We start from the raw sequence: 22,707 nt of genomic DNA on the forward strand, positions 1-22,707 counted from the left end.
GCGTATGAAGTAGAAAGTGTTGAGGTCCTAGTGTGCATAGTAAAGCATTGACTTCTTTCCTTCGGAGTTTCCCTCTCAGACTTACAGGTATTACATTCTCTCCTCTAATCCCTTCCATTTGCCCAGGACGTTCTGGTGTGGTTGGTCTTGAGGGGTGCTGAAAATCAGAGCCACACAGCGGTCTGCTGCCTGTTCTATGTGGGATTTACAAACATGATTATTGTCTTTTGGTAAAAAACTGACCCTCCCAACCCAATAATGCCTCACTCAGAGCCAGACTGAGTTGTTGACTGTCCTGAATCCACACCCACATACAAAATAGACCTTCAGCTGCTAAAAACCCATCTGGGAAATCTCTGTACAGAAAAACTCAAAGCTGGCACCAAGCAACATGCACTTTGGCTGTGGATACGCACACAGACACGTACGCACATCCATCTATCCACATTTTTCCACAATGCCTCTACATTTGCAAGGACTCTTTCTTCTCTAATATTGGTGCTGTCTCTCTTCCTCCTCCTCTCCATTTCACGGGCCTCGCCTGTCTTCAGAGGCACCTGAAGGCACATAAGGCAGGGAAGTGAAACCGACTGTAATTCTTCAGTTCACTTCTCTGCAGCCTTCAGTGAGCCAGTCTCCATACGGTGGCCCAGCTGAGCTCTGAGGAAGTTCAGAGTCCCTGCGCAGGTGCAATTTACCAACCGCTCACAGGCGCGCTGGGAGCCCAGGACCTGACATATGTATGTGAGGGGCTCAGGGACAGCAGAAAACGAAGTCTCGGAGCTTGACTTTATGAGATTAAAAAGAAGAGGGACTCTCCTCTAGGAATGGAAGAAACGGAAGGCTTTTACACCTAAAAAGGCCATCATTTTCCCTTTGAAGAATTATATATAAATTACTGAGAGCTATCAGAAAGTCTAATTTTCTCACTTCCTTCTGATGCCCTTGTGTTCACCTTCGGGTTCCCTCTACTTCATTCTTCTGGTCTTAAGAGTCTCTGACTAATTCTGTGCTCCAGTGAAATCACAGATATGTTCGAGAGATTTCTTAACAGGCAAAAACATATTCGAGTAAATGTTTTAATGTATCTTTTAAAATTAGTAAGTTGATTTTAAATAGTATTTTCTGTTTATATGGGTTTTTTTTTTTTTTTTCATTGTCTCAGCCTATCTTCACCAAAACCCTGGCAGGTAGAACTATATTATTAACACATTTTACTGATGTGGGGCTCAGCTAAAGTGGAGCTAGGACATATATTTAAGTTTATGACTTCAAAAGCAGTGTTTCCACCATGCTATTGCTTATTGTCTCAGTTCAAATTAACAACAACAAAAAATGCTGATTTTTTTCCACTGTGGATCTCAGTCATGTACTAGAAAATCCTATGATTTGGACAACACTTCCCACATAACCCCTAGCCATACGTACTTTCTTTTGGTCTCCAGAGGGTACCAAACTTTTCTCTACCTGGTGCTCATGTGTATTCTCTTCTCTTAGCATGTGCTTTCCCTGGGAGGCACACCATGCCCTCCTCCAGACCCATCGCTCTGGATATCTCATCTTTCAAGGTTCATCTTAAACTTCTTTGTAGAGAAAGTCTACTGTGGCCCCCCTGACGAGGTTATAGCCCTCGGTTATGTTGTCCTCTTACATGGCAGTTGGCTAATCTATAGCATGTATTACAGGTCTGATTAATTTATGTAATTTTTTATTCTTTTTCCGTACACTGTAAACTACATAGAATCAACAATATGCCAATACAAGCTTGGGGTACAGTCCACAGAACTTCTTGTTGGTGGTATAATGCAATGCATGAACCCAAGTTCCCATTGTCGGGGTTGGGTGGTCATAGGCATGGGTTTAGAAAAGCTGCCCAAGTTTATGAAGGTCCCCTTGCTTCTCAGGTCTTCTGCCAGTTCCAATTATACTTTATTATTAAGATGATTTTTACAAGAAAGGTAGATATATTTTCATCTCCTCCTTTGGCATAACAGACTGTCCCCTTTGAACTCTGACACTTCTGAAACTACTGCATTAACTAGCACAAGAACACAGAGGGTTTTGTTTTTGTTTTTAAGTAAGCTCCACACCCATTGTGGGGCTTGAAACATGACCCTGATTTCAAGAGTTGGATGATCTACCGACTAAGCCACCCAGGCACCCGAAGAACACAGAGTTTTTAATAAAACGTCTTAACTCAGATTACAAATATATAATTACTGAGCTGAACTGAATCATAGGAGTGAAGATACCACAACTGGCCTTTTTTTCTCGTGAAACATCCTGTTTTGTTTCTTCTAAGGACTGACTTTTTTTCTTTTCAATGAAACACTATCTATAATCTTGTAAACTATGTAAGTTGGGTATGCAGTGACTTAAATGCTTCTAAATTTGTACTTCTTTGTCAAAAAAATATTGACACTTATGTACTCTCCAAGCTCTAGAACTTCCTTGCCCATCTTCTTGTACTGCTAGTTCTCTTCTTCTTTCTTTTTCAGATGCTTTATCTTCTAATAATTTCTTTGATTTCCTATATTGCCTTGTATTTTCCTTACTGCTTCTTTTTCTTCTTTTTCACTTCCCTAGGATTTATTTTCTCTCTTTGCATCATAAATATTCAGTACTTTCATTTCCCCACTATTGTAGGCTTTCTCTACTACCTTTCTGCTTTAATTCTAGTGTCGCAAATAGCCCTAACCCTATTTTTGTTAATATTATTTGTGACTAGATAGGCTGTTTTAATATTCACAGTGAAACAGACATATTCACTATTTCATCTGTGTTACAACTGAGAGTCCTTCTTCTGGTTAAACTCATTCTCCTACCTATATCATAATAGTGTTTCTTTTTTAAAGAAATCATCATTAGTAATTCATGCATCATGAATTATCTTGGAAGTTAATGGAAAGGACATAGCAATGAATATATTTTCTGAAATTCTAAGTGAATGACAGAAGGTATAAACATTTATGGCATAACAATTGTTAAAATGATTTTCTTGAAACAAAATATAAACAGAATAAAATTCCAATTAGAGTAATCATATTTTATGTTATTAGAATATACAGGCTTTTTTTTTTTTATAATTCTGGTTCTTACCTGTTGTATTTATCACCTATAAGTATCACTAATGTGAATAGCTATTGTCCTCACAGAAACAAAGCTGATACCACTCTAGTACTCAGTGCACAGAAAGCTAGGGGAAAAAATCCTCTTGGTTCTAATGCAGGCACCTAGGCTTTGTTTAAGTTTGTTCTATTTTCACAATTATTTGTCATAGTTAAATTGAAAGTTCTTATTTTTATTGATTTATTTAAAATATATTGGCTCATTGTATTTTTAGTATGCTCATTTCGTGGTGATAAATCCCAGCAACCCCATTACATAGCACTTTAATCTCAGAACTAATAATTAGGTATGGTAGACCAATGGTAAAGGATTCTGGGTTTCTAATATATTTCTCTCACTCCTTATCATTGTTTGGATGGTTTGAAGTTGCAGCTTTTAATCTCTTCTGTGGTGTGATAAAACAAAAGTGTGAAAGGTTTGGATTAGAGTTTGTTATCTTTCCCAGCCTTATTTATAATATACACTCATAACAAGGAGTATTCTTCAGATGATGATGACCGACTTCCAACTCAACTTTATCTAGATAATTAGACAAATTATTGATCTTATCTGAGCCTCAATTTCCAATAGTTAAAAAGAAAAAAATAACATTATAAGGACTAGAAAGAATGTAGGTAATATGTCAAATTCATGGTTGGTGCTCAATAGTGATTGTTACTATTATTATTGGTAAACAGCAGTACATGTGTCTAATCATCTTTAAAATAACCTTCGTTTTTATTTCAGCATTGGCTTTGTCAATTCACACTTAACAGAACCAAATCCTAAGTGTTCACTTCAATTATATTTAAGACCAATGTCAATTCCAACTGAACTCACATTTCTAGATCAAGGTCAGGCACTTGATCTACTAAGGGAGACAGACACATAAACCAAACCTACAAACCTACAACAGTGCTCCTCCAGAGGTTAGTCATTTTGGAGAAGGCAGAGGGGTGCTACAGGCATTCTCAATCTGGTAAATTCACTCCAAAGTCAGGAGTCCTGACACCACTTACGGTTGATCAAAACAGCTGGAGATATAGGATGGCACTTAGAAAAATAATTGTTCATGTACTCATTTATGTGCCTTGATTAGTCTGCTGGATATATACACGTCAATCTTAGCAATGTGTTAAATGTATCTGACTAATTTCCTACTAGAAATCATTAAAATACCATATAAATGATATGTAAACCTCTTCTGAATAATGACTAATCTATGCTAGTTGGTTCTATATATAGTATGCTCGATAAAAATGAGCAGTTCATTCACTTTTTAAATTAATTACTATTTACCTTCCTGAGATTGCTACTTAAATTCTTAAGTCTTACTATGGAAAGTTGAAACTAATTTGGCATTGGTAGAATTATCGAGACTTATATTTTTTCCAAGCAGAGGGAGAAAGATCATTTGGATTCTTTCCACTAGAATAAGGACAAAATTTTGTGTCCATTTTGTTCATTGATGTATCCCAAGTGCCTAGGACAGAGGTTTCTAACTATGACTCACAGAGCAAATCCAGCCTGCCTCCAGTTTCTAAGTAGCCTCTCATGCCCTGAGTGGTTTTTACATATTTAAATGGTGGGGGGAATTTTTTTAAACAAATAACATTTCATAACATGTGAAAATTATATGAAATTTCAATGCCTACAGGTGGCATCCTAATGTAACACAGCAATGCCCACTCATTTACATATTGTCCTTGGCTGTTTTGTGCTACGAGGAAAGAATGGGATCCTGTGACTTCCAAAGCCAAAAATAATTACTGTTTGGTCTTTTACAGAAAAAAGAATTCTGACCCCAGGCCTAGAACAGTATCTTTCCTTACCTTTTTTTTTAAAGTCAGATACATTAATATTTAACCCTCTTAAGTTTCTTTCCAAAAGGAAAGTCTTGGGTCTATATATAACTCTAAGGATGGTCACTAGATCATATCCTCGCACGGAGAAGCTCATAGCAAGAAGCAGAACACTGTGGATGAGAACACGGACTCAAGAGCCATATCTCCAGGGCTCAGACTTTGGCTCCACCACTTATCAGCTGTGCAACCATGGGCAAAATGCTTAACTTCTCTGTGTCTCAGTATTTCCATCTATAGAAAGAGGTTAATGATAGTATCCATTCCTTAGGGTTCTTTTGAGCATTAAATAAGTTAATGCTTGTAAAATGCTTAGAATATCCTTGGGTATGAAGTAGCTGTTGTAAATAAATGAACATTTTTTTTTTTTTTTTTACTGTCATTTTCAGTTAAGAAAATAGAGATACTTAGAAATTAGCTATGGTAATGAGTGAAACTCAACATGTTCAAAAATATGGAATAAATACAAGTACGAATTAAAATTTAAACATGTCCTCTTTTGTCAGTAAATTCTCTAGGCCAATACAACACATTAATATCTGCTCTAATTGCCTTTCGATTGCAGGATATAACTGTTTGGCTCCCATACCTGTGATATAATTTTGTAATCAATGGTCCTGTTTCACATAATAAACAAATTGTATTCTGAATGGTTGAGTAACTTCTGATACAAAAATCTAAGTACCTAACAACTTCTAATCCGAGGGTATCAAATTGATATAAAAGGAAGTAACAATTTAGAGAATACATGGATACAAGATTAGTTTGCTTTGCTAAGGTTGTTATTCAGGCCTTATGAGGAGAACCAATCGAAAATACTGTTCTACATTTAAAGAAACACTTTTTAAGCACCAAAGCCAGGAATCAAAACTGTGTTATTAGGAAAGCTAATGGCTTTTTAATCATTACAAGTCATTTTAGCCAATAGATAATTGTAGTTCTGATGTTTAAATGGATTTCAAATTAATTTCTGTGAAATCTTTAAATAGACTTTTTTAGAGAGTAAAATCTTTATAAGGTAGCCTTCTGTCTTCTATAAAATATAATCTCTGGAAAAGTACACTTCCATACAGGACTGTACATAGGAGTGTAATAGCTGATGGTTAAATGTTTTTAAAAATATGATTATTTTCACGAATGCTTTTCTATGACAGGTGTTTTCCTGTAGGTTCAATAGGCTTTTGTTATGTGCATTAGTCACATAGATTGAGGAACACATTGGTGAAGTGCAAGGCTGAAGTTTTCTTATTTTATAGTCTTAATTCTTTCAATTTTCAATGAGCATTCCCTTAACTATTACATTGTGTGAGAGCCAATGAAAATGTAAACAGGAAGGTAATGAATCCAGTCCAAATTGACTTATTTGAATGACTACTAAATTATACATTAAGTTTTTAAAACTACAAGGAAAAAAGATACTTTGGGGATTATGTAAGCTAAACTTAAGAATATATGTCTTCTGATATTTACTTTTTAATGTCGTAAACGTTGCATGTTATGTCACTTATTAAATTGAATTTTCATGCTTTTGAAGCTTTTAATAATGACTTTTGCAGAAACTTTTTCAAGAGCTTATTTCTTAAGTTTTTTATTTCTTGCAAAAAAAAATAAGACTTTAAATGTCTTAAGTTTTGTCTACTCAGTTCCTTTTCTCTTAAATTAGTAATGCATATATTTGAACATCATATAATAAGTCTCTTATTTTTAATTTATTATTCTAAATGTTTAATTTGCTAAGATAAAATACAAATCTGAGCATAAATGGCATACTTGGAAAGACTAAACAACTAGAGCAAAGATTAAAAATTTTATTTATATATTAAGTCTTTAGGTTTGGGTTGCTTTATTTTAATAAAAATTCAAAATCACTTAGTAGTCTTTAAGAATATTAAAAACATTGTTATTACATTAATAGCCTTACTTTCTATAGAGAAAATGTATTCTTAAATAAGTAAATTCTTTGTGAAGTTATTCTATTTCCTCAAATTTTGTACTTTTTCCAACAGATAACTCCATTTAAATTTTTTCAACTCTTTGCCTGAATTTGAGGAATTCTTTCATATTTAGACCTTAAAAATTTAGGTGGATAAAAAGTAATAAATATTATGCAATTGCCTTCAATAAAAGTGATGTGTTTGCAAAAGCAATTGTTCAACATATTTATCCTTCTGTTAAACTACATGTAAGTCTAAGAGAACATTTTTATATTATGCTGATGCTATAATAAATGGGCCAATATAATACTATCGGTTACAACTTATAGCATTTTTGTCTACATTAAAGTGAAGATCCTGATGGTTCATCTTACATTCTTCCTGCGAATTAGAATTAGAACAACGGTAATTAATCCCAAAAAATTAGAATGCCACAGTTATCAATAATGGAACAAAATCTAAATTGTATTACTTTGAGATCAACAATAGGTTCACATGAACTGTTTTCTTCTCTGTGTCTTCTGCTTTTAAGGAAAAATACAGTTTTTCTTCCTGCCGCAGAAGTATCAGATTCTTGCAGCATTCATGACACTTGTAAGCATTTAGTGGTCAGACGCCACTACATATCCTTCAAATGATATGGCCCAGTGAAGCTGGAAGGTGTCGTCACGGAGCCAGGCAGCCTGCTATCTCAGCCATCCACCAGGACAGAGCCAGCAGGCCCCAGCCGGGAGACTGAAGCCAGACTAAGGTGGAAAATGGATTTTGCATTTTGACAGTCAACTGTTCTAACACTGGACCCTAGAACATACTTATTAGGCACAAGTGCATCGAGGGCTTCAGAAATTCTTTACAAGATCAGATCTGTAATGCTCATATCCCCCAATCATTCTTAAAACAAGTTAAGTCCTAATCTTCTTATCGCTGTAGGTTTCTGAATTTATACTAGATTTTACATGTTGTTAAAAATATGAATAAATACATGTTCAGGACTACAGCTGTGTTGTTTGTGAATTCTGTGGATGAATATGTAAAATATATGCTAAATTAAGTATACCTGTAGGTCACTGAGAAGTGATAAAAGTTAAGATTACAGAATATTAATCATCAGTGCCCAGTGGTATGGTGACATTTGCCCATCACACTAAGTTTTGATCTTTAGAGCAATGAAGAGCTCTCACAAAATAAAAATACATTTCATGCTCTTGTTCCTACTTAGACTCCTGTGCTCGCTATTCGGGTACACAAGGGTCTGGATTCTTGATTGTGCTATTGTCCTACTGTCATTTTTTGACACAGTTCATGAACTCATCTCTCACAAACACTAGAAAATCAACTTAGGTTTGTGAGTCCAAGGTTTCCCATACCTTTGTGGGCCTCACCTGAACACCAGCGCTGTCTAAACAGCGGGAGACACTATCTTCCTTCTCTTAAAACGTTGCTACCTGGGTACCTGGGTCTAGTAGAAACATCATGACTAAAAAAATGTTTTTACTCCATAAAGCTGCACATAGTGTCCCCCCCCCCCCGCCGCTTTAGACATCCCTTTGAATGGGAAAATGTCATTTTTTTTTAAAACCCTCTAATACTTTGCTGAATTAGGCTGGGGTAGCCTGGCATCTGAAATGATATTGTTTTATCATGAGAAACTGAGAAGATACTGCTTCCCTTTTCTAAAAAGAGAAAGAAACCCTCTGCGAGGGCTCATTAAAACGGGTTTTAAAATTGGAGCCAATGAAACACGACTGTCAATTCCTACGTTAAAACAAACAAGCAAACAACTCAGCAACATTTTAAGAAGGCATCATTTCTCTCTCCCCTTTGACATGAAACCATTTGTACACACAGACATGTTCCGAAGAGCAACGACAAGCCCGTCCCCAACTTCTTTGTGACTTCAGAACAGGTACAAGGACCTAACTGGAGCCAGATGACAGCGCTCCTCCCAATTTTCAGCTGTCTCCCCTTAGAGATGGAAGCTGCGAGGCACGGTTCACTCTGACACCCTGAAACCTCTTGCTTTGCTCTCCTTTAAAAGTGAAAAGGAAAGGCTTTCCACAAGATAGAAAAGTTTGCCTGGATAGGTAATGCCAGAATGTCCAATAGTGACCCGAATAGACAAAACCCTTGGGAGCTCTAACTTCCAAAGGGAGCAGACCTCAGTCACTAGACGACGACGACGACGACGACAACAACAACAACCACCACCACAAACCTTGAGTGTCTGACGGAAAGAATGAAAGCTCTCCTCAGGGAGCATCCCCAGGGCGCTCCCGCTCGCCCAAGGCAGGAAAGGGGTGGAGCGGGGTGGGGACTTGTCAGCGCCGAATCCTTTTCCTTAAGCAAGCTCGTTTTGAGATTTGGAGGGAGCACTGGTTAGAGAGGGTGGTAAAGCTGCACCTGTACCTGCCCCGGCCTTTGGCCCCACCTGCCTGTCAATGTCAGTCCACGAGTCCCACATTTCTTGCTCTGGGGATGTTGACCCAGCACGGGCTGCCTAGCGCTCAGGGCGGTTCGCAGGCCGCTTCCCTGCTGACCTTTAATGGACTCAGAAATCAACTTTCCGCACGCAGTCTAAATTGTTTGTGCTTGTTTTCAGCTTGCCGGAGCCTCCCACGCAGCCCATCCCTCTCCCCCTCCCCTCTGCCCCCTCCCCTCCCTCTGGCCTTTCCTGCTCACCCCCCCCCCCCGCCCCCCGTCCTCCCTCTTTGTTGTCTCCTACCTGCTGGCCAGGCTCTGCCTGCAGTGCTGCCTGAAGGGCATCAGGTGGTAGTTCATGGCGTCCAGCAGCAGCTTCTGGCAGACCGGGTCGGTGCGCATGAAATCCACCGACTGGACCCGCTCCACCAGCTCCGGGGCCGGGATGAGCGCGAAGCGGAGGCGCTTCATGAGGTCGGGCGCGTACTGCATGCGGGTCTCGCGGTCGTGCTCCAGCCACAGCACGGACATCTGGAACAGCGCCAGCTCCGACTCCACGGGGGGCGGCAGCGAGTCCAGCAGGGCGCGCATCTCCTCGAAGTTGAGCAGCAGCACATCCTCCACCAGGTACTTGTTGGCCAGCTTCTTGGTCTCCTCCAGGCCGTGCAGCGCGGCGATCTTGCACACCTGCTTGTAGTTCTGCACCGAGATCTGGTCGTTGAGGAACTGCACGCAGAGCTTGGTGACCTGGGGGATGTGCAGGATCTTGCTGACCGACAGCACCTCCTCCACCGTGTCCAGGGAGAGGGTCACGTTGGCCGTGTAGAGGTACTCGAGCACCAGGCGCAGCCCGATGGACGAGCAGCCCTGCAGCACCAGGTTGTTGATGGCCCGGGGGCTGGTCAGCAGCTTGTCGTCGGGGGAGGAGGAAGGCGTCCCGGGCTCCTCCTGCGGCGGCGGCGGCTGCTGCTGTGGCGGCTGCTGCGGCGGCGGCTGCTGCTGCTGGTCCTTGGGGGCCCCCAGGCCGTCCTGGCCGCCGACCCCTCCCCCGAGAGGGGGGTGGCTGGAGAAGAGCGATCGGAAGTACTGCGAGCAGGAGGCCAGCACGGCCTTGTGGCAGTGGAACTGCTGGCCCTGGGCCGTCAGGGTCACGTCGCAAAACAGCTGCTTCCTCCACAGCAGGTTGAGGCCGTGCAGCAGGTTGTCGCTGTGGCTGGGGTCGAAGGTGGAGGTCCTGTCCCCGGATCTGGACATGGCGAGCTGACTCGGCGCACCTGGCTTTAAACCCTCCTCCGACCTGGCAGACAGGGGTGGGGGATGGGAGGGAGGGGAGCAGGGTGGTGGAGGGGGTGGGGTGCGGTCGGGGTGTGGAAGGGTGTGGAGGGGAGGGGACGGTGAAGAACGACAATCAGTGCTCAGCTTGGCTCCCGCCCGGCGCGCCCCAGGACCCGGACCCTAGGGGTACGGTCGGAAGGCACTGAATCCGTGAGCGCCACCAAACGGGCCCTGTCCGGGGTCGGGGCGCGGGCTCCGCTCTCTGCTGCTCCTCACGCCACCGCCCACACACTTCGTCCCTCACTTTCCTAAAACCACCCGCGCTCGGCTCTCGGCAGCGACAGCGGTAGCAGCAGCGACGGCAAAGTGGCGGCGGAGGCCGAGACACCTCGTGGGCTTGTGTCCATGCCGGGCCCGAGGAGGGGAGAGGCCGGGGAGTGGGGACCGGGGGTCCCCGAGAGCGCAGAGGCGACCGTCGGCGGAGGTTCCAGGTCAACTAGTGCCTGCAGCTTTGCTGTTCGCAGTTGGTCCAGTTTGGGGGGGGGGGTAGCAAAGGGGACCCGACAAACGTGCGGGTGGGCGACTCTCAGCCCTCCGAAAGCTGGGAGCCCCTTCGATTATCCGCGCTGCCCCGAGAAACTCCTAGGCTAATAGTGTGAGGTAGCAGAGAAGGCCCTTTCTTCTCCCGGGCAAGTGCAGCGGAGCGCGGTGAGGACCCGCTCGGCGGACTCGGCGGAGGCGGGAGCTGTCCTTATCAATTCTAGCTCATTTCCCTCACCCCGGCCCTGCCTGCCTCCCCGCTTCGCAAACTGTTGGCTTCCCCGTCGCCACTCAGTGTTGCTAATTTTCCAGAGACGCCTTTAAACCTGGCAGGAGAATCCTCTCAGCCCCCCACCCCCACCCCCCCCACGCCCCGGCCTCCTCTCTCCCGCCCCCCGCATCTCAAAGCGTGGAAGTTCAGACGGGTATCCCCCCTTCCCTCGCGGGGCGGCACCGAGGGGGCTGAGGAGGGAGGCGGTGGGGCTCCCGGGGCGGCTTTAGAGCCGGAGCCCGGAGGCCCGGAGGGATTCACGTGCAAGGTTGCGTCTCCCAGGCAGCAGGAACACTGGCTTTAACTCCGGGAACTGTGAGAAGTTCAAGTTAACCGGCAGGTGTTGGGGGAGGGGTGGGGGCTGTCTCATGCGGGGGGGGGGGGTGGAGGTGGAGGTTCCGTGCGGGGTGTCTGCATCCCACCCGGCGTCGCCGCACGAAGCCGCAGCTTCCTTCTGAGCCCCTCGGTTCCAAGCCCCACCGGCCCCCCACTCGGGCACCCCCACTCTCCTGGCCCTGGAACTACTTCTGTAAAAAAAAAAAAAAAAAAAAGTCTGAGCCGCCCGCATCTAGGCGGAGGACGGAGGCTGGGGGAGGCGAGGCGAAATCGATACGCCAGGTCCTTAACCTGTAATTGCACCTTCCAGGGCCGAGCAGGAAGGGACCCTCTGCCCACATCCCGCCCGCGCGCCCGCGCGCCCGCCCGGGAGAGCAGCCGCCGCCGCCGCCGCCGCCGCCGCCCGGCTCCGAGGGATCCCGCCGGACCTGCCCCTTCCCCTGCGGCCCCCTCCCTGCCCTGCCTGGCGCCAGCCCTGGATCGCCGGCTTCCCCTTTAGCCCCCACTGGGCTCCTCTCGACTCACTTTACCATCCCGTTCCAGGCGGACCCTAGCCTCCCTCGAGCTCCCTCCCCCGGCAGGACCCCCTCCCCCAAAGGCCCCCAAAGCTCGGGCTTTCCTGAAACAATCTCCCAGAGTCTCTCCCCTTAAGTGGACCCGGTCATACCTCTCTCACTCTCCCCGCTTCGTTGTCTCGCCCCCCCCATCTTTTTTCTGTTCCCCTTCCTTGTTCTCCTCCTTTGCCTTTCCTCCTCATCTGCCTATTTCTTGCCATAGGAGTTTAATTCTTTATGAGCGTTTGCCACACAGCCCCCCCCCCAAAGACTCCCTTCCCGTCCCTTCCCCCCGCCAACAACCCAAAAGACAGAACAAAATACACACAAGGCAGACACAAGGCCAGAAACTTACCTGCTTTCAACCAGCTGCAAAGTCAAGGCTCACTTAAGCTCCCCCCCAAAAATCAATTGTCCTTCCTTTTTAAAGGTTTGCTCTCTCCTTGGGAGGGGGAAAACACCTTCTGGTTCCCAACTCCAGGCAGTCACTCTTTACAATTTATTTTGTCGTACATCATTTGATCACCATGAATTAGCAACAGCAAGAAAATGTAGGAGAGGGAGAAAAGAGAGAAAGAGAGAGGGAGAGAGAGGGAGAGAGAGGGAGAGAGAGAGAGGGAGCAGAGCTTTCTGCAAGAGAAGAAGAAGAAAAAATGTACGTGTGACAAATTATGCTACCAAGAAACAACACATCATTATCCTTGGGCCTGGGGCTCAGTGAGTCGTAACGAGAGTAATAGGAAATCCACGGTTGGGGAGAGAAACGGTCGTGCTTGGCCAGTAGAGAGAGACCATACAGGGGGATGGATGCTGGAGAGACTCGCAAAATTATGGCTCAAGGCTATTGTAAAAATTGTCGAGCGTAAATGACTGCGATTTCAAACATCTTTGGAAGAAAGAAGGGGAAAAAGCGAGCCCCCCCTCCCTCCCTCTCCCTCTCTCTCCCTCTCTCTTCTCTCTCTCTATAAAGAACCGTCAAGTTTTAGTGCGCATTGCTAATTAGTCAATTTCTCTCTGCCTTCACAGGCTGGCGACTTCGCTGCTGAGCTGAAACTGCTAATTTCTGTGACCAGCTTTTTTCTTAGCTGTGATCTGGATGAATGAGTAGCTGTCTCACAGAGATGACAAAAATAAACTCTAATCCCCCCCAAAATTTCCACTACATCTTTCTCATGCATAGATTTATGATCTTCAAGCGCTCTGTGCAATATGCAAACTTTTTTTTGTGTCTGTATATATGCTGTTGTTTCCAGATTTTGCTACACTGGTGTGCTGCTCCCCCACCCCACCCCCACCAGGAAATGCAGAAACCTTCTGATCTCAAAGTATGCCAAGATGCCACTTTCTAGTGTCTTGATATTTGGGGTTTGACTCTGATGTGGAACACACTAACCCTTGCCTAAGTGTGAGTGGCTGAGTGTACAAACCGGGGGGGGGGGGAGTTAGAACCGGTAGGAGGGAATAGAGGACAGCCCTTCGCTACATGTGTGTTTCCCTGCACTGTTCAAGCTTCATGATCTTGTTGGAAAACATATTTTCTCTATTATTTTGTCTGGTTAAGCAACCATCTCTGAACTTCTGTGTTAGCTCTTCAACAGATAAGGATTCAGAAGTCACATTTTTTTTTTAATTGAAAGATTATCATATTGTCAGATTTGTCTTTCAATTAGGAGTCTTTGATTTGCAGGAGCGAGAATCAAGTGCTAAGACACCCCGCTGCAATTTCACAAATGTGACCTTTAAACTTTGGACCTCATCTGGTATATAAGGATGACCACATAGAGCTCACAGTTTTGACCCTGCTTAGCATGCGGAACAAAGCCCAGAGTGATTCTGGAATTTTAGCTGTACCAGAGATTCATGTGCATTTTGGTAGAGGACATGTTCTCTAGACTTATCTCATGATGTATTGCACCCTTACATTTATAGCCCTGCATTTTGGTTGTCAATGGGGGTTGGAGGTGTCCAAGAAAGAAAGAAGGGGGGGGGGGAAAGAAAGGCATGCCCTTGAATAAAAGGAACATGAAAGAAAGCTGGATATGAGTTAAATTGAGTTTTCTTTGCTATTAAGGATATGAATATGATTCATTCTAATTTATATGTGCTCTGATTAGTAAACTTATTAAAATACACATCAGAGCACCACTGAAAGGTTGTCTTTCCACCTTCTTTTTTGATTTGTGAGAGATGGAAAGAAACCTGCTTAAGTGAGGGGGGGAGGAGAACTGAAAATTCTTCGGTCTAGAAATAAGGAATTCCCCACTTAGAATAATAAACATTAATGTGCATGTGGGATATTTGCTCTTCAATAAATGAAGAAGGATCCAACTGAAGAATTTTACCCTTCACAAAGGCCCTTCTCCATCAAGGTCCTAGGTGGTCTGAGACTAAGACACTTTATTCACATCTTGTTGAGATGCTGCATTTTATATTCGTATGTGTAACAAAAAGCTCAAATACATGGTAAAATAATAGAAAAGGATTTTTTGTTTAGAGCAGGGAAATGAAAAAGAACAGATTACCCAAATATTCTGGCCTTACTATTTGTTTTGAATCTTCCCTTTTTTGAATTTCTCCTATTGAGGTCCTGAACAAGAAGATTGTATAATTGTAATATAGACTCTTTTTTTTGGGGGGGTGAATCTGTGTCATTAGCAGTTAAAGCTATCAAGTATGTGGAGTATCACCAAATCTCATACACTGAAAGTACAATTTGTATAGTATGCTTTTGGTGTTTATCTTTTATGAGCTTCCAATGAAGTATTTGGCACTAAACTCAAAGGTCAGTAAGAGTATTGATCACTTAAGCTATTGCCATCTTTCCATTTTATCATAAAGGAAGTAAGATGTGCTTTGTAGATCTCAAACTATCTAGATTTTGAATTATATGTAATTTTTACTGGTAAGACATATTGATCGCTAGTTATGATTACAAGGATCTTTGCTGCTGTCAAACAATATGAAAGGGACATTTCAAAAATTTTAACTATCTATAATTTTGATGCTTCTTTAACAACTAGAATGGAAGGGGAAAAGAAGGATTGGGGTTCTTGCAAAATTCTAATACAGCTGTTGAAATGAAGTGGCTAGGCTGTTTTCTCCTGGGTTTTAAAGTTACACTATTTGAGAATGTTTAAAATTTCAGGGAAAAAAATGCAATGTGGCTGTTTGGTCCGCAATTAAAAATAATATTGGTAATAAAAAATCTCTTCATAATCTGTGTGTAAACTGGCATATATATCATGTAAGCCTCACACCTCCAATATCTTGCACTGGTTTTGACCGAAATTGTTACAGAACTCACAAATGATATGACACTATTTACAATAAATCCTGTTATGAAAGATTCAATTTGCAGCAATCAGATGCTAGCTACTAAGCGATTGTAAGTATTTGAATTTTCTCCTACTTCACTGTTCAACGTACAGCAATTGCATCTGTGTGTTTGATCTGTCCTGCTGAGCACTATCAGCCGTTTGCATCTCTGCCACTATTGTTTTTAAAATGGCAGGAAGGACGTGACTAGTCAAGAGCACTCAGCAGGATGGATTTCACATGGCATAAGAGAAGCCGGAATTGTCTTATAAAAAAAAAAAAAACAACTAAATATGATCATGTAGTCATGTAATTCAAGCAGTCTTCATACTTCGACAGAATTATCAAAATTATTCATCGGTGAATCTGCATTGAAAGTATGTACAGTGGAGAGATTCTAAAGCTAGTGCCCCTGAGCAGTCTACTAGAGCTGCCCCCAGCTCCGAGCAGTCCCGTCAGCCTTCAGGGTGGCAGGGACCCAGGCGAATCAGTGGCTCTGGTTGCGTAGGACCATCTCACTGGACTGGATGAATGTAAGATGATCTTCAGAACAGTTCCAGAAGTCTTTTGCTGCTTCACATGAAGGGGTAGCCACATTCACACTTTATTTTCCTCATTCTTGACTTTCCTGCTTAAGATTTATGATTATAATCCCCAAGTTGTATAAACATCACAGCCTGGTGTCTCCTGTGTTTCTTTGGGTTAGTAAATACTTCTTCCTGTGGCCTGGCCTTTATGATTGCCACCATTTGTAAAATGGATGAAGGGGGAAATTATCCCATCTTTACAATAAAATTGAACAAAAAAGGACCTCCTAGATCCTCAAAGCCAGGGAGAGGCATAACCAAGACAAAAGTCATAAGTTTCTATTTTAAATCATGGGTAGATATGGCCAGAAATATCACAAAACCATCAGCATCAAGAAACTTATTGAAGAACAAAAAAATAAAAATAAATAAGTAAAGTAAAAGTTAAAGGTAAGTAATGACGCTGTTGGCTAGCATTTAGTCAAAAGCCAATGGTTACTATCACCCCAGGGTCAAGCCCAACTCCTTGGCCAGTGTCCCAGGTTCCTAGGCTCTTGTTCTAGCTCTTCTGGGAAGTCTATTGTTAGCTGCTTTCTGTATACATCCCGCTTTCATACCACATGATTACGTTGTATTCCTACGGGAGGCCTTGGTTCTCTACATATAGAAATCCCACCTATTTCTCAAGATTAAACTCATTTCTTTCCACACTGAAACTCTTCCTGGCAACCTTGAACAGAATGATTGTAGCTAATTCTTACTGAACTCATTACTCGTTTGGTGGACACTAACCGAAATCCTTTAAATGTTTTATTTTCTTAAACCTTTTGCTAATCCCATGACAGAGTATAGTAGATTGTAAGAATGGTTCCAACTCTTCATCCTTCTGGTATAAACACCCCTTTACAAGGTGGCTTTGCTGTTGTTCCCATCAAGAGTGAAGTCTATTTCCCCACTCCTTGAGTGTGAGGTAGCCTTATGACTTGCTTGATCAATAGAATGTGCCAGAAGTGACTGTGTGCCAGTTCCAAGTCTGAGCCTCAAAAGGCCTTGTGTGCTTCAACTTTCCCTCTTTGAATCTTGCCAGCTGCCATATGAAAAAGTCCGGGTTGGCCTGGTGGCAGATGAGATACCACGTGGTCTCAGTTGACCTGATAACTGAACTCGGATGTATGAATGAGCCCAGCCAAGGCAGGAGAACAAACATAGCCCAAATTTACTGACACACAGAACTCTTAAGGAAATGAATGGCTGCTGTTTCAAGCCATTCATTTTTGGGGTGATTTGTTCCATAGTAAAATTAGCCAATAAAGAAAGGCACCATTATTTAAATCTTCAATGAGCAAAAGGAAGTGCAGAGAAATCAAGTAAAATTTTCAGGGCCATATGACTTCTTAAAGGTAGAGCTAAGATCCAGATCAGTGCAACCTGACTCCAGAGATTAACCATTCTGCTACACTAGCCACAGAAGAAGTGCCTGCCTTCTATAAACTTCATTCATTTATTCACCAAACATATGTTAAGCATTTATTATATACCAGACAACGTGCTAAACATTGTGCTAAACAATGAGGGAATAAAACTGCATCCTTGCCCTCAAGGGGCTAACATTCTAATGGAGGAGACAGGCAGGTAAATTAGACACAGCATGTGAATAATTACAGTGTGATAATTGCTCTAATAAGGGTATGTGTAATGAACTACTGGAGCATAAAGAACAGGCTCCTAACTTCCTTATAGAACTTATTATCTGTAATACTCTTTTGACATTTATTATTTACTGCTTTGCATTCTTAGTTGCTTATTTGGTAAATATATTTTAGGATCTCAACTAGATGATAAGCTTCTAGAGGAGAAAAAGCCTTGTATCTGATAAAAATTTCCCATGTTCCACAGCTCTGTACCTTGCCCATAATAGTTATTCAATAAATATATTGATGGACTATGAAAGATGAATTTTCAAATTTATCAGGGGAACAGCTGAAAGAACAAGGATGTATTTCATAATCAGGGACAGTGCTGGGCATTTAACTAAAGTGATGTCACTCAGTTTCTTGATTTTACTGATCTACTTTCTAAAAATTAATAAAATCTTCATAGCATTGTGAAATAAACAGTTATTGTTCATAGCACATAGATAAGAGTCTGATAGAACCTTATCAATGTTTTCTTCAAATCCATCACTTACGGCAACCGTCACTTAACAAAGTGCTCTAAAAATTTGAAGAGAATAGTTACTTTCATGGAAATATTGATTAAACTGTTAAACAAAGGTAGTAGAGAGTTGTGATTCTCAGCCTGCATTCTGGAAGCAGGCCACTTACATTTGAATCCCAGCTTTGCAATACTTTCCATCCTTGTGACTTGGGATAAATAACATTTCTCTGCCCAGTTTCTGCATCTGAGAATAGGGATAATTTTAGTGCTTGTCTCCTAGAGCTTTATATTGCTTCAATTTTTGTAAATATTTGTAAAAGTGCTTACAACAGTACCAGACACATAGTGAGCACCATGTCAATATTTGCTAAGTAAAAAATACACATATGTAGCTAAAGATTTCTTAGTTTTCCTTCTATTTTTTTTTCTTTTCTGCACATTGTATCTAGTGCTCAACAAATACGGGACAGAGGGAATAAAAAATCTATTTTTCTCAGCTTTGTAATAATCCATAATGCTATTCAAGAGACAACTGGTCACTTTAATAAAAGAACCATGATTTTTTTTAGTTTGCTCTTTAGATATTTAATGTTTCAGTTTGTTTTCCTATAGTTTTAAACACCACCATTCTTTTATCTTTGGGAACATTTGTTGTTTTATGTATGTGTCTTGGGTAACAGATTCTAAAAATGAAGGACTTTTATTATTAGTAATAGTTTAATGATAGGTTGCCGAATATATACCTGACTCTGAAAAATGGGGTTTTGGCAATAGGCCTTCATGCCAATGACTGAGAAGAGAGAGGATGTTGTTGAGCTTCAGCTTCTGTCTTTGACATCACTTGTGACCCTGGACAGATCACTTTTATTCTCCAGGTCTCAGTTTCCCCATATTTGGAGAGAAAGAGCATTTTCTTCATTTAACTGGTATGAAGCTGCATTGAGATAAGAGTAGAGTGAACATTTCCCAAAGAACAATCCTCGTGACTTGTAGAATAAGATGAAGGTTTAAATAATAAGAAAAAAAAAATTATTCTCCCCCTGAAAACTGGCCCAAGGCTTGAAGCCAGAGTATTTATTCAGTCATCTTTGTAAAAATAGTCAGATACAAACACATAAAAAATTGGAAGGATTTTGAGTGTATCAGCAAAGACACTCACAAATAAATTATTTTATATGTATCAAAGTTTTTGAAGAGTTGGATTTATGGGAAAGTATTTGCTTTACTGTAGAAATGCCATGTTCTGAATGTCGAGTAAAGGAAGGCCTGGAAATCTTTCCCCATTGGCAAGACAACGCATCTTTTCACAAAGGGTTGTCACCCAAATTTGCAAATTATCCTAACCACCTTCTCCACCCTCAAATTTTCCTCGATTTGTGGCAATATTTTTTGCTCTTACTAATTTTTAAAAATAAAAATACATATTGTTGGGGTGCCTGGGTGGCTTAGTTGGTTAAGCATCCGAACTCGGCTCAGGTCATGATCTCTCGGTCTATGAGTTTGAGCCCCATGTCAGGCTCTGTGCTGACAGCTCAGAGCCTGGAGCCTGTTTTGGATTCTGTGTCTCCCTCTCTCTGCCCCTCCCCCATTCATGCTCTGTCTCTCAAAACTAACATTAAAAAAATTAAATAAAAAATATGTATTGTTGTGTTGGAATATTTACCAGCTCACTGACATTTTTTATAGTTAAATAGAATGATGTAAGTTTGTTAGTCAAATACTTACAGGCTTTATAAAAACTTTTTTTTTTTTTAAGAAACAGACTTTTTTTTTTAATGTTTTATTTCTGAGAGAGGGAGAGAGAGTCAGCATGAGCAGGGGAGGGTCAGAGAGAGAGGGAGATACAGAATCCGAAGCAGGCTCCAGGCTCTGAGCTAGCTGTCAGCACAGAGCCCGATGCGGGGCTTGAACCCATGAACCATGAGATCGTGACCTGAGCTGAAGTCGGACTCTCAACCAACTGAGCCACCCAGGTGCCCCTATAAAACCTTTTTTAAAAATTTAAAAAAAAATTTTTTTAAAGAGAGAGAGTGTGCATGAGCGAGGGAGGGGGGGTGGGGGTGAGAGAGAGAGAGAGAGAGAGAGAGAGAGAGAATTTTAAGCAGGCTCCATGCTCAGCTCGAGGCTTGACGTGGGGTTCGATCCCAGGACTCTGGGATCATGACCTGAGCTGAAGTCGTGTACTCAACTGACTGAGCTAACCAGGCACCCCAAATACCTATGTGCTTAATCAGTAAATATTATTGTATCATTACAAGGGCATACCATCTTGAATGAGGTCTACTTTCCTTTACAGATAACCTGTTTACACGTTTACATATCTATTTATTTCTGCTCTCAGCTTCTATGATATTAGTACAAATTTTTCCAACTGTTCATTTTCAGAATAATCTTTCTCTGTTGCTCTCTTACCTTTTTCACCATACCCTTTCTCTCTATCCCACACCAGTACACTCAATCCTATTTTTACATGTTTGTTTATAACACAGTGCTTCATAATACTTCAGAAAGGTTGTTCAGATTGTTCAAATTCTATTAATTGATATGGTTATATTGTTGAAGTATTGTCCAAAACTTTAGATACATTTTGGGATTTGATTGGCTGAGGTGACAAATAATTAAAGTATTCTGTTGGGGATTTCATTTCATTTTATTTTTTAAAAGACAGCTGCCTAACTAAAGGATATGTCTTCTCAAAATCTGATGGTAAAATGCAGCCACGGCTACTACCATGTGATAAATCTAGGTTGGAAACTTTCCTTTTGTCTTCATATTATTACTGAACTCAACATTAAAGTAACTTGGGTCAAGATAAGGACTGATTTCTCAGTGGGGACTTGAATTTCATCTGCAAGAATATTTTGTCCAGTTTTATCTTGTTTTATGTGTATTAGCTGGCTTTCTAACAATAGTCAAAGCACAAACCAGATGCTTCAAGAGAAAAATGTCAAGAATGCTCTTATTGTATAAGTGTAAGATGGAGCTCTTTGGAGTTCTCATCTTTAAGAAGGGCTTTCAATTGTAACTGTGTTCATAAACCTAAACTGTTTAAACTCTTGACACAAAATTCTACACCATCTGTAAAGTGGGTAAAAGCTGTCAGTTGAATCTCATATGTAAATGCTTATTTGCCCATTTAATGGACATGTGTTATAGATATTTGGGAAAGACTCAAGCACAATGATTTTAAGTAACATGTACAGTATTTAATTTTGAAGTTAAAATTTTAAATGTGTGTGTATATTTGTTCTTGTTCTCCAAAGTTACTATTCCTCAGCATAGGTAGCTATGACAAGTCAGTACTTGTCAAGTGGATTCTTTCTTGAAACTATTATTAATATAATATTTTATTTAGTTTTCTTTTAAGCTACAGAGGTACTTTTAAAATAATATTTTTATTTTAAAATAGGTTTAGATTTACAGAAAAGTTGAAAGGATAGTACAGAGATTTCTCATATACCTGGCACCCAGTGTCCCTTGCTATTAACATCTTACGTAGGTATGGTGCATTTTTTACAATTAATGAATGATATTAAAAATATTTTTAATGTTTATTTATTTTTAAGAGAGAGAGAGAGAGGGAGAGAGAGACAGAGTGTGATCAAGGTAGGGGCAGAGATAGAGAGGGAGACAAAGAATCTGAAATAGGCTCCAGACTCTGAGCTGTCAGAACAGACTGAGCCACCCAGGTTCCCCTTAATAAACAATATTGATGCATTATTGTTACCATTAACTATAGCCCATAGTTTATTAAAATTTACCTTGTTTTTACTTAATTTCCTTTTCCAGGATCCCATTCAGGACATCACATTACCCTTGAGGGTAAAGTATCTACATAAAATATTTGGAACATGTCTTCAAAGGAGATTTATTTATTCTCCCCTATGTATTTACTTAATCATTTAATCATTTCTTTATATCAGTTTGGGTCCATGGATATTTATTTTTGTTCTTTCGGTTATAATCCAGCACTACTTTATTTTGTTGCTTGAACTGTTTCAGCTTTAGCCATTGGGAGGTCTTTCAATCTGCTCCTATATCCCTTGACATATTTCTATCTTTTTTTAAAAAATTTTTATTTATTTATTTATTTTAATGTTTTATTTATTTCTAGGAGAGAGAGAGACAGCGCGAGCAGGGGAGGGTCAGAGAGAGAGGGAGACACAGAATCTGAAACAGTCTCCAGGCTCTGAGCTGGCAGTCAGCACAGAGCCCGACGTGGGGCTCGAACCCACAAACCGCAAGATCATGACCTAAGCGAAAGTCGGACGCTTAACCGACTAAGCCACCCAGGCGCCCCCATACTTCTATCATTATTGTCTTCCTTTCCTTCCTCCCTTTTATTCCCTCTCTCCTTCTCTCCCTTCCTTCCTTCCTCCCCTCCTGGCATGGCAAGATATTGCATGCTCA

The 22,707-nt window shown here is 41.4% G+C and overlaps 1 protein-coding gene across 1 annotated transcript in view; it reads right to left on the reverse strand.

Moving 5' to 3' along the window:
* The window catches only part of KLHL14 (kelch like family member 14), a 99,478-nt gene extending 88,902 nt beyond the window's left edge, over positions 1-10,576 (reverse strand). The window contains exon 1 of the mRNA XM_039257385.1: positions 9,627-10,576. Within this exon, the coding sequence (XP_039113316.1) occupies positions 9,627-10,576 (950 nt within the window). The remainder of the gene's footprint in view (positions 1-9,626) is intronic.
* Between the last annotated feature and the right edge of the window lie 12,131 nt (positions 10,577-22,707).

Source organism: Hyaena hyaena, unplaced genomic scaffold, assembly GCF_003009895.1.
Source record: "Hyaena hyaena isolate Hyena2069 unplaced genomic scaffold, ASM300989v1 scaffold_616, whole genome shotgun sequence".
NCBI classification, from domain to species: Eukaryota; Metazoa; Chordata; class Mammalia; order Carnivora; family Hyaenidae; genus Hyaena; species Hyaena hyaena.